The sequence below is a fragment of the Plecotus auritus genome (genome assembly GCF_963455305.1).
Source record: "Plecotus auritus genome assembly, chromosome: 12".
Classification (NCBI taxonomy): Eukaryota; Metazoa; Chordata; class Mammalia; order Chiroptera; family Vespertilionidae; genus Plecotus; species Plecotus auritus.
In genome coordinates this window covers 37,364,877-37,377,548 of record NC_137778.1, presented here as the reverse complement: position 1 = coordinate 37,377,548, position 12,672 = coordinate 37,364,877, and the positions used below count along the sequence as shown (strand labels likewise).

General features: G+C 45.4%; 1 protein-coding gene across 1 annotated transcript in view; it reads left to right on the top strand.

Annotated features, from left to right (window-relative positions):
- The window catches only part of LRIG2 (leucine rich repeats and immunoglobulin like domains 2), a 46,165-nt gene extending 39,005 nt beyond the window's left edge, over positions 1 to 7,160 (top strand). Inside the window, exon 18 of the mRNA XM_080647565.1 lies at positions 1,896 to 7,160. Within this exon, the coding sequence (XP_080503691.1) occupies positions 1,896 to 2,122 (227 nt within the window). The 3' untranslated portion in view covers positions 2,123 to 7,160. The remainder of the gene's footprint in view (positions 1 to 1,895) is intronic.
- Positions 7,161 to 12,672: the final 5,512 nt, after the last annotated feature.

Below are 12,672 nucleotides of genomic sequence, written 5' to 3'. Positions count from 1 at the left end.
AGATTTTAGAGACTAGAGTTACAGAGAAGTCTGCATCTTTTGGATGAAAACAGCTTTTGTGGAAATAGCAAGACCACACCTCTAAAAATTCAGAAGCCACATAGCAACAGCTTTTAAAAAGTTTCACATAGGTGTTACTTTTTTTACTTTCATCTTACTTAAATGATGGAGATCTGAAATGCTAAGGATACATAATTTGATGAAGGTTTTTACTGAGAAAATTTTTAAATGCTTTATTTGGTTGCTGTGCTATCAGGTAAGTATTGAATGCCAGCATCACTTGGCAGGTGGTTGCTTTTTTCCATGAGGTATGATGATCAGGGCCATGAGTGGGAAAGCAGTTTTGGGAGTGTCCTCAGACCCACATAGCCCAGGAAAAGGAATACATGTTAGGTTGTGCAGATGGAGCACTTGCTAACAACTTGCTCAGTAAAACAAAGCAAACAGAACAAAACGCTTTCAAGACCATTAAAGGTGTCTCACGAGCTGTCAGTCATCCTGTGAGCCTGCGGTCCCAGAGCTCTGGAAACGGCAGGGTGAGCACTGCAGGTTACAGAGGAAGCAGTGTGTGGTGCTTCCAGGAGCGGTGTGGCAGGAGAAGGGATCTTTGAGATGTGCTCGTGTTTTAATTAGGAGACCAACTCTAAAGATTTTAAAGAGGGTACAGGTCAGAGAAAAGTATACTGTTACTAAAATTAGTCTCTTATCTTTAAAATTAATCTCAGTGTCCATGAAAGAAATGCACCAGCTTCAAATCTGTTTTCCCATAGACCCCAAAATGCAGTGTATCTTTTTCCTAATGGGGTGTCGTAATTGTTACTCTGGTCTGTAAGCGAGGAAATGAGCAGATGAGAGTGTGTGGGTGCATTGCTCATTCCTTTCCTAGGGTCTCTAGCTCTTTGCTACTCAGAGTGGTCTGTCAGCAAGAGCTTGTTAGAAATGCCGATGGGGGTTCCACCTGACCAGTGAACCAGAGTCTTGAGTCTAATGACCCCAGCTTGTTCGCATGCATATAAAGCTTGAGAGACTCTGCTGGCATTGACTCCTCAGATGGGTTTTTAAAATATTTTATTTCTGAGCATCTGTTTCCAGAATTTTTCAAAAAACTTTTTCCAAAATGCATCCCCGTGAAGTTAACACAACTTTCAGTAAATGATCTTTGGGGAGAGGGCTTACCCTGCAGTGAATAAGGAGAATGAGAAATGCACACTTTGAACTCAGAGCACAGATAGTCTGATTTAAAATCACTGCTTTTGGTTATCTTGTTGTTGGAATTATTAGAAAGCTAGAAGCTAGAGGGAAATTATTTTTAAGATAGTTTTTTTAAACATAGGCATTGTTATTTAAAAATATACAGGGTGGGGCAAAAGTAGGCTTACAGTTCTTAATGAAAGTAATATAATAATTAATAATAAAACAAGAATAAATTCTGTGTTTCATGTTCTCACAACTGTAAGCCTACTTTTGCTCCACCCTGTAATCGCTTCTCTGAATCCATTTTTATTATGATTCATGCAACTTCCGTTACAGTGTGAGTACTATTAGTCCCTTAGTCTGTTTCCATGTGTCTAAATTAAAATTTTATTTTCAAGTTTTGTAGCAGCAGAATCATTAACACGAGGCAAAAGTAGGAGACATATCTCATGGATTCAGCAAATAATTGGTTAAGTTTGTTGAGAAGAAAGGTTTGCAAGACCATAGTTTCAGTATTCGTCTTATTTCTTTTTTTAGTTGTTGCTAAGAAGATGGCAAGTCTATATTTGATCTCAACATCCTTATACAAGAATACTGGGTATCTTTATTTCTTTGAGGGTTTGGGTAAAAGAAAATTAAGTTTTAGGAAATTAATTTTGAACTTGTATTCGCCACTGACAATTCTTGTCTTTGATTCTCAGAAACATTGCAGCGGCCTCTGTGGAACATGAGCGGAGAACTAGGCCTGCCTCCTGCTCCCTTTTCCCAGCCGCCCGTCCCTGAGTCACCACAGCTCCATCAACATGAGGGCCTGGCAGAGAGTGGTGCCGCTTGCTCTGCTTCCCCCACGCCCTGTCACAGGTTGCACGACCACGCTTTTGATTTTAGTAGGACTCGGAACATTCAAGAGGGAAGCGAGGGCACATGAAATATTCTAGGATGAAATCTGGGCAAAGACCCAAATTCATTAATTTTGTATTTACTACCTCAGAGTTCAGAAGAAACCCCAAAGTCAGCATTTGCTTCACTCTTTGTCTACAATTACATTTGATCACACCAAGGTGGGCTAGGCACTTGTTTGGGCTTATACCTGACAAAGAAAAGATAATGGCTGACCGCCCTGGGCACGTGTAATAAGCAGTGTGCAGCAGGGGCAGAGGAAGGTACAGGACAGATGTGCTTCCTGAGGGTCCCGTGGGAATGTGCCCGGGTGCGTTGCATATTAGGAAGAGTCTCATTGCTGCTTAACATGCTGATTGTCTCAGCCGGCAGAATGATTCTGAGAAAACAGAATCTATTTTGCCTTCCAAAGAACAAAAATAACTTTGGTCCTTGCTTGGACGTGTTCGGGGATTTGTCAGTGGTTTTAGCATATAGTTGAGAGCGGATTGGTGAGGCTTTGATATTCAAAGTCTTTGGCAAGCATCCCAGGCTTGACAAGTTGTTACCAGGTCAAGGAGTTTTGTATTCTTGTGAATCTTTTTTTTTTTTCCTTTGGGGGGGGGGTGCAGGGAGGGGATTCCTATCACCCTGGAATCTCATTGTAAATATATGTGCATTTATAAATAATTTTTTGTATTCATTGACCATAAGTGTTGGCTGCAATGTAAATATTTTTGATATGCCAAAATTATATATGATATCTAGTTATAATGTTGACAGCAGCTTCTCAGACCACAGACAGATTTTGTATATCTTGGTTTAGTGATTTTAAAGACTGTTTAAAGTTTTAAAAATGTATTTGTTAAGAAGTCTATGTATAGAGGCAGGGTACCCAGTGATTGGGTACACACAAACACAGTCTTGGTGTAATTAACCACTTACTTCGTACCTAAAGGTTCATACATCTGCTCATTTGCCACCTGTTTACAAGTGCCAGATACTATTCCCTGTCTAGGGTAGAAAGGCTCTTTGAAAACACTAGCAGTCCTGTCATCGCCATATGTACATAAATAGAGGAAAACTCATTTGGGAAATATCTTCTTTCAACAAAGAATTTAGTTGATAGGAAACCAAAGATTGTTTCTTTTCTGTTTGTTTTTTTATAATGTCCCTTCAACCAATGCACAGTGCATCTTAAGAAGGGAAAAGGCTTTTGGAAGTAGAAGGCTATGCGGAAATGTTTACACTATAAAGCTTTGGAGTGGTCCTTGTTTTGTACAAGTGATTATTTAAGCCAAAACGTTTTCCTGAATTTCTGATAGCAAAAGCTTTTTTAAAAAAATTTTTATGTAAACAAAGGACTTAACACTAATGGAATGGAATGGACTGAAGTTCTTTGTGCTTTCAGATTTCCTTACATAGGCAGGCAGGCAGACAGGCGGTCAGACTGTCCTCTACATCTCGTAAGTGCTGGCTCTGTACTGCACAGCCTGTCACCTGAGTGAAGACATCTAAGTCGTTGTGCATTTCAAGGGCTCCAAACTCACATGACTTCTCAGCTCTTTGCTAGGATTTCATGCTTGTTTTCAGTCCCAAATCCCCCATAGGCAGCAGCACCTCTTGAGCTGTTTTGTACCAGCATGCCTTTCTCTTCTTCCTTTTTAAACTGTCAGCCTTTCTTCATTTTCACTTTGAACTTCTAAATATCTTTCCCCACCACCCTTCAATTTGTGATCCCTCTTCCTGCTTACTAGGTTGTAGTGTAATTTGTACTGACTTAGAATCAAGAGACCTGATTGCATTTCTCGCTCTGCTACTTGCTAGTTGTGTAATCAGGGGCCAGTCCCTTTACATCTCAGCCCGTTTTCTCATTTATGAAATGAGGGCGCTTTACTGATGCTCTAAAGCCCTTTCCAGCTGTAACATTCTATGAACCTGTGATCCCTCCTGGAACCAAGGAGGATTATGCTACTCTAATAAAAAGCTGCTTTCATGAGATGTTTATTAAGTAGAACAAGAAGCTGCTTACTCTGACTTGAGCCAGACTTATTTCCTCTCTAGCAGGAGCTAATGGTATAAGCTACACTCCTGGGAAGAAATATTCTGCTTCTAAGCGGTGTCAGTAAACAAGGACACTGGACTGCATTGACAAGCACCGGTGCGCTCCAGCCCAGCAGGTCTGAGCGCTGGTGTTGGAGCACTCCACAGAACCTGCATCAGGTGGAGGGTGTGCCACCGCTAATTTGTAACTGGTTTGTGACCTCTCTACTGTGTTCAGAGTTATCCCAGTAATGATAGTGCTCTTTCTCATATTCTGATGGACTTTCTTGAGTGAAAAGGGTGGAGGTAGAGCTAGACTTCAAGTGAGCATCGGCTGTCGTGTGTGAGAGGACAAAACGGGCTGGACCAGGGCCCTGGGAAACGTGGCTACCTGGGCGCTGCCGTGGCGTTGGCAGCGGCCATTCTCTGCAGTGTCTGTCTCCTGACGGCCCTGGGTTTTGTCAACTCTCAGATCTCCCTAGCTTGTCTACATAACTGAAAAACTTACCTAATACTACTCAGGAATTGGTTTAAATGTGAATAACCTACCCCTGGTCTTTAAAGAAAATAATGAATTTAATAAATTCTAATCTTAGGAGGAATCCCTGAAACTTTTCATTATTGCATCTGTTCTTGACCAAGCAGCATTTAGCTCTCTCCTGTAACCCAGATTAGTGGCTCAGCAGTGTTTCTGTCCAGCATCGTAATGTCTGCCTGTTGCCAATCTAACCAGGGATGTGGCTGAGCCAGGCAAACGAAAATGCTGGGACCCGATTACCGCTTCCTCTCAGGAGCGATGCATAAATTCTCTTCATTTGTGTGTACCCCTCAGACTGATTCTTCAAGCCTGCCTGGAAGAATTAGCCTTTTCCTTGAACTCCATCCTTACTGGCACAGGCTCTACACCTGAGCCATTGGCTTTCTGTCCCGGCAGCTTCTAAAGTGCTTTCCCTGGAATTCAAGGTACCCCTGGATCCAGCCCATGTGCAGTTCCCTCCAGGTGCCATCTCAGAATGCTTAAAGTGTGTGTTTCTCTGTAAGGTAACTTTCATGTTTAAAAACAGTTGCCTTCACATTACCCATTGGAGATTGTAAAAGAAACACTAAGATATTAAGCAACTTAGACTGAGCCATTTTCCTAAGAAAAGGGAGATATGGTTAAAGTCTTTAATTACCTAAAGGGTTGTCATATGAGATAAAGATGAGATTCACTTTTTTGATTCCAGAGGACCTGGATCATATCAGTGGGGCAACAGCTACAGGAGGTGCAGAATACACTTGCCAGTAATCTATAATAATAGAAGCGTAATATGCTAAATAGACCCGACAGCCGAACGGCCTTCCGGACGAAGCCGGGGCTGCGAGGGCCAAGCCCCTTGCACGAATTTCATGCATCAGGCCTCTAGTACTTCATAAGCTCACTTGCTAACCTGTTAGGTTTGTCTGACAATTGGAATAATCAGCCTTTGGGGGAAAAGTACACACGGAGGCTGAAATCATCTGCTAAAAACTTTGAGGAAATTTCTGGGCAAATTTTCTGGAGATTTCCATTTTATCATTGGAAATCTCCAGAAAAACTTTGCCCTTCAGAATCCTTTATATAAAGCAAGTATAGAGCACTTAAGAATTTTTTTTAAACTAAAGATGTTTTGGCCTATTCTGTGTTAATGGCTGAAAACATGAAAGCCTGGGCTTATTCTGAGGAAATCCATAGTTAGTAATTAACACAGACAGCACTACCATAATAAAAAGTTTAAAGCCCATAATGTAGTACATCCGTCCCTTTTACTCTTTCTTTAAAAATATATTTTATTGATTTTTTACAGAGAGGAAGGGAGAGGGATAGAGTCAGAAACATCGATGAGAGAGAAACATCGATCAGCTGCCTCCTGCACACCCCCTACTGGGGATGTGCGTGCAACCAAGGTACGTGCCCTTGGCCGGAATCGAACCTGGGACCTTTCAGTCCGCAGGCTGACACTCTATCCACTGAGCCAAACCAGTTAGGGCCCTTTTACTTTTTATTTAATTTTGATCCCTATTTCTTCTTATCAGTGGCTTCATATAGAATGCGGTTGGAATTGTAATGTTTAATTTTATACCCAGTATTTCAAGTGTGTGGTGGCCTTTTCTAATCACTTGACTATCCACAGAAATGCCAAGAGGGAATGGAGCTACAGAGGTAAATTTGCTGTCATTTTATGCTACGTCTTCCATTTCCTATTTTACTTCTTGATGCAGATGACAGGTAATTGTGAAACAGTTGAGCTAAGGTTTTTTGGCAATCTGCAAGGAATGTTTCATTTTTCTATTACATGGTCTCTTTCCAGTTCATTTTGGCAGATATTTCCCCCTCCTGCTCCTTCTAACTTACTTGTTGGGAGTACAAGCTAAACCAACACCGGTTAGCTTTCATTTTCTTTGTTTTGGACACTGCCTTGTTTGTTGCAAAAATAAGTTCTGAATTGAGAGATATATTATAAGCTGCTCTTATCAAAACAACACCTGAATGCCCATGAATCATCTGAAGGTTTTATGGGTACTAAAGGGTGTGTGTGTGTGTGTGTGTGTGTGTGTGTGTGTGTGTGTGTGTGTGTATGTGTCTTTTAAGAGTAATATTTGGACCTGTTCCCTCAAGGTTGTATTGTTTATCAGTCCTAATAATGTTCACCAATGGGTGGGGTGAAGGTGAAAAACAGGTGTAAGGAGTATTGTTATCAACTGTAACTGTCTTGAAAGAGAAATTGGTCATCATTGGTCAACTGCTCTTAGAATTTTTCTTAGCTACTTGAAGTGGCCTCTTGATCCATAGACTGTTTCTTTGTCCCCCTGTGCTTCCCCCACCCCCATCAGAGGATGTCTGTCTGAGCAGCCTGGTACTAGGTGTCCCTGAGGCGAGTTGTAAGCCAGTTGTTCAGTGTGGCCCTTTCCTCGTATCTATTTATATTTTCTCACACATGAGAATGTATATTTTATAAAGCATGTGTTTGTCTACTTGTTTGTCTCTTGTAATATGTCTTCAATAAAGCTAAAATACATTATGATTTTCTGGTCTTTTCTTGCCTAAAGTACAGGACGAAATGGTGCGTTATGCTTTATGATTCCAAAGCACAACTTCTTTCCCCTTACTTTGTCATTTAGTCTCTGTTACGGCCTGACTTGAGTGCCCCCAATAAGAAGAGAGAGTTTAGACCCCAGGCATGCATTTGCACAGAGGACAGTGAGTAGATTGCCATCTGCAGGCCAGCAAGAGAGGCCTTGGAAAAACCTGCCGACATTGATCTTGGACTTCCAGCATTCAGAAATGTGAAAAAGGAACCTCTAGTTGTCTAAGCCCCCCAGTCTGTGGTATTTTATTACGTCAGCCTGAGCAAGCTAATACAATCTTCTGATGACCGAGCCAGGTCGGTAGTTTCCTTACACCCCAGGCTGTGTGATTTGCCTAAGGTCAGAGGCTCCAAAGCCCATGCTTTTGGGACCGAGTCACACTGTCTTCTGGCCCCAGCCAGAGCCTTTTATTCTGAGAAGCACTGCAGAGATGAACACGCTGGCTGGTGTGCTTGCAGTTCTGGCACCGCACAGCCCCAGCTGCCCAGAAGTTTAAACGGAAGGCGGCCGCAGCACTGAAAGATGCCGCCCAGAAAGCAAGAAGCTAACGTGCGTCTACAGCGTAAGTGAGGAGGTTGAGTGCATCTGGGAACAAAGGAGCAAGGTGTTTGGAGCAAGTGCTTTTAAGCTCCTATTTTATTCTCTTCCAAGGAGAAACCAGGTTTTTAAATCAATAAGTAGAATCCCATAGGTGGAATCACTGGCTATTCTGAGTTATTTGGATCAAGTCGTCTAATTTTGTGTCCTTTTAAAGTCATCAAGGCCAATGTGAATTCCTCTGTCTCAAATACAATAGGCATGTGGTTGAGGTCGGCCGTGATGGAGCCTCGCTTGAATTATTTATTCTGGTCAAGCTCCAGAGACAAGTGCTCGGGTCTGTTCCAGCCCAGAAACGGTGCAGAGCACTAGAATCGTCGTCAGACTGAATTCCTGCTGCTTCCAGGCCCTGCTCATGCATGTAACCGGGGAGGGAGCGCTTCAGGGGCCATCCAGATACACTCTGACCGAGCTGGCGCTCACAGCTCAGATGCGAGTGGGGGGAGAACTTGACGTGGAGAAGTACAGACGCACCGTAAATTGCAGATTTGGGGGAAGGCAGCATCCTGTCGGCACGGGTTTTGCCTCCTGGGCTCCACTCCATAGGCTCCAGCTCGCTCTCCTTTTGCAGTCGCCTGCCCCACCTGCCCAGTGTGTGCCAGTCCCCGTGGGTCCCTGAGATCAAAAGCCTGTGGTTCCTAGGGAGGTGAGAAGCGTGAAGACTCCCTCCTGTCTGCCCGTTGAAGGTCTGTGGCCCATGTTCCTTCCTCTGCACAGCTTTCATGTAGAGAAGGCCCAAGAGCTGGCTGGCTTGTTACTTTGCTCCCTCCAAGAAAAGGGCTTTTGAAAAGAGAAAGTCCATTTTACAGAGATGACTGGTTCATTTTGCCCAGAAATCCTTTCTTGCATCTAATTTAAGTCCTAGCAGATGCAAGACTTTTAGTGAAATGGTTACCGAGGGAGGTGGAAGAATGTGAGAATGTGTACAATTTTTCCAGAAGCTCTAGAAGGCAGGGTGTGCCTTTTAGAATACCTTTGGTTTAGCAAACCTGTTTTGTCCCCACTAAACACTCCTGAGTGTTTACTTCCTTATTGCTGCCCTTCTTTCCTACCCTCCTCCTGACTGCCCCCCCCCCCCCCCCCCCCCCCGCCAAGAGTTTTGGCAGAATCAAGAAACTAAGCTCCCAGGTCCCCAAACCTGTCCTCCGTGGTGGACCTCCCCTTTCAGGTCACCTGGCTGCAGTTTTGTGCTGGGACAGCTGGCTGGTGTCTGAGGGTTCCCTGTGTTCAGCCAGAATTGAATTTGAGTTTCCCTGGGCCCTCCCTGCACACAGCACACGGTGACTAAAGGTCAGTGGGTCAGAGCACTGCCTTTGAAACGGCTGGGCCCCGCTCCTACCTGGACCTCTTACCGGTTGCGGGCACTTAAGCCAGCTCTGTAGGAGCTTTGTGCCTCGCTCTCCTCATGTGTAAAGTGGAAACACTCATGCCTACCTTTCGTGGTTGTTGAGAGAGGATTAGATGCGCTAATGCCTGCAGAGCACTAAGCGTAGGGCCCGGTTCAGCACCAGGCGACGTTTGGCTGCTATTGGGTATTGTTATGAGCATTGGGATAGAGCCTTGCACTTTCCCTCCCCTGCTGTCCCCTGCCCCCACACTCCTCCCCCCTCTCCCCTCAGCACATCTCAAGACAGGAAAGTCAGCAGTTTTCCCAAAGTCACTTTAGGAGTAGCCCTGGAGATTTTGTTCTTAGCTGGGCTTTATTTAGAAACAAGATACAATCTCCTGAAACTATGATTAAGTGAAAAGTGCCTTCAATTCAGCTCTGAGTCAGGGACAGGGATTCTGACCAGCTGCCACTCACTGACCATATGCTCTTGGCTGCTGGGTCTTGGTGTCCTCTGCTAAGAGAGGGTTTGCACTGTCATCAGATGCTTGTGGAGGCCCTTCCAGCTCTGAGGTGCTGTGGCTTTTCCAGGCAGGGAGCCATCCTTACCACCGCCCCAAACACTTGCGGGGGGTTTTACAGGGAACCTGAAGGAAAAGAGTGAAGCTAAGAAGCAAAGTCGGGAAATCTTCCTGTTTGTGAAGCGCTGAGCCTCCCCAAATGTGTATTGTGTGAACTGACCTCCAGTGAGCATGGTCCCTGATTGAGGGGCCACCGTGGTCCACAGGTTCCACCATTACAGTGTAGTCCTAGTGACTGTGTAAGAATTCTTGCAGAAGGTTGTAGCAAACTGAATTGCTTTTCAGAACATTCTTTCCGTACTTCACATGTTGGCTTCATGCCAAGAGAGATGGTGGCATTGGAAAACTGGAACCGGAACATGAGATCAAATCCTGGCTACTTTGCACACCGAACAGTTACTCAACTTCTTTAGACTCTGTCTCCTCTGCACGACTGCCGTGATGCTGATCCTCATGTCCACATCTCCTGGGAAGATCGCCGTGAGCATCAGGTGGAGCTGGTTCTCCTGGGGAGAAGCAAGCACTTCGTTTCAGTAACTCCTTTGGGAGTATGGGCAACGGGAATGGCAACTGCACTTGTCTGGGCCCATGGCCAGTCAGTGGACTGCACTTCACGCATAAGGAACGGCTGTAGCTTTTTAAAAAATATATTTTTATTGATTTTAGAGAGGAAGGGAGAGGAAGAGAGAGAGAGAAACATCAATGATGAGAGGGAATCATTGGTTGGCTGCCTCCTGCAGGTTGGACCGAGCCCGCAACCCAGGCATGTGCCCTTGACTGGAATCGAACCTGGGACCCTTCAGTCCGCAGGCTATGTGCTCTATCCACCGAGCCAAACCGGCTAAGGCCAGCTGTAGCTTTAAAAAAAAAAAAAAAAAATATATATATATATATATATATATATATATATATATATATATATATTTTATTGATTTTTTACAGAGAGGAAGGGAGAGGGATAGAGAGTTAGAAACATTGATGAGAGAGAAACATCGATCAGTTGCCTCCTACACACCCCCTACTGGGGATGTGCCTGCAACCAAGGTACATGCCCTTGACCGGAATCGAACCTGGGACCCTTCAGTCCGCAGGCTATGCGCTCTATCCACCGAGCCAAACCGGCTAAGGCCAGCTGTAGCTTTTAAAAAAAAAAAAAAAAAAAAATATATATATATATATATATATATATATTTTATTGATTTTTTACAGAGAGGGAGAGGGATAGAGAGTTAGAAACATTGATGAGAGAGAAACATCGATCAGTTGCCTCCTACACACCCCTTACTGGGGATGTGCCTGCAACCAAGGTACATGCCCTTGACCGGAATCGAACCTGGGACCCTTCAGTCCGCAGGCCGACACTCTATCCACCGAGCCAAACCGGCTAAGGCCAGCTGTAGTTTTTTAATAGATCCAACCAGCACTCTAGTTTTCTCGAGGCTCCTCAGGGTTCCCTGTAAAGGGAGCCCCTTGTCTGAATTGTCATTGGTCTGAAGAGGCGCCAGCAACTGCTTGCAGGCAAAGACTTGTCACCTGTGGTCACTCCCTGGGTACTGCACACAGCTGCTGCCCCCAGCAGTGTGAATGAGGATGCTGGGTGGGCAGGAGAGCTTGGATATTTTATGGACCTTGTTTTCCAGTTACACATAACAATTCAATGAGCCTAGGAGGAGGAAGCTAAATTGCTGGTCTGGCAAAGGGTTGAACAGAAAAACCTAAAGTAAGAGGATGTATGAAAAACCCTCCTTGCTCAGTTTGGGAGCTTGGGAGCTTGGCTTATTCTTCTTGATGGCGCTGCTACCATCTGGCTTGGATTTTCTTCAGGCGAAAATAACTCCATGCTGATTTGGACTATTGGCGTACCTTTGATGCCTTTTTAGAATCATCCCAGCTCTTTCTAAATAAATGGCGCATGTAAATGTGTGTTCATGCTCAGCGTAGGGCGGCCAGTTCCAGAACTGTAAGCAGAATTTGCAAGCTCTCCCCCAAAGGAGGCCTTATCCACAGAAAACCCCCTTTTCCCAAGCTGGCCAGAGCGTCGGAACTTTGGGGGTACAGAGCGGATGGGTTGGGGTCTGAGCGGCAGGGCAAACGAGGGTTTTCTTGGCATGTTTGCTCTTCAGGTCTAGATTTTCAGTTTGTAAGGAGGTGCCCTTCTCACTCTGGTCCCTGGACGTGGAGGAAATCCTGCCCCCAAGAAGCTGAGACATTTCAGCTCTTACTGTCTGATCAGCAAGCATCGGGGGAGTTGGTGAAAGGACTTCGGGGGTCCTCTTAGGGGTCCTCTGCCAGTTCCTTGCCCTTTAGTTCTTGGAACATCTTTTCCTCTTTGTTTCCACCTGCCAGGCAGATTGTAAAGTACCCCTGCACCTTCGTTTGAGCTAGAACTGGCCTCAAGGTGGCGCCTCAGCACAGAGAATGGCAGTGGCCGGCGTCACCGGGCCAACATTTCTTAGGGATCTCGTTATATAAGGGAATTCACGGGATTCTGGCTTCTCAATAAGAGGGAAGACCTGGCCTTTGTCACCTCAGTGGGACAATGGGAGGAGGTCGGGGGTCGGTGCGGGGCTGCACGAGCACTTAGTGCCAAGCAGCTGACCACAGGTTCAGGTTCCTGCCACCGCCGAGCCCGGAGCAGCGTGGCCAGGGCAGCGACGGGTGGCTGGGCCGGCTGGGAGGGTGAGCCCAGAGCTCCGGGCTTTGTCCTGTCCAGGAGGCCTCGCCCAGGCTCGCGGCCGGACTGAACACTCAGCTTGGCCCTCTGCCTGCACAGGGTCTCCCGACATGGAGAACAGCTCCTGGGTGTAAATCCTTCCCCTCCTCCCTACACACCCCATTCTCACCCTCCACTGTTTACAAAGCACTTTCCCAGTGTGATCTCATTTGCTGCTCATCAACCCCCAGGGGAAGGAAGGGCAGGGTGGGGAGGAGGGACAGGGCGGG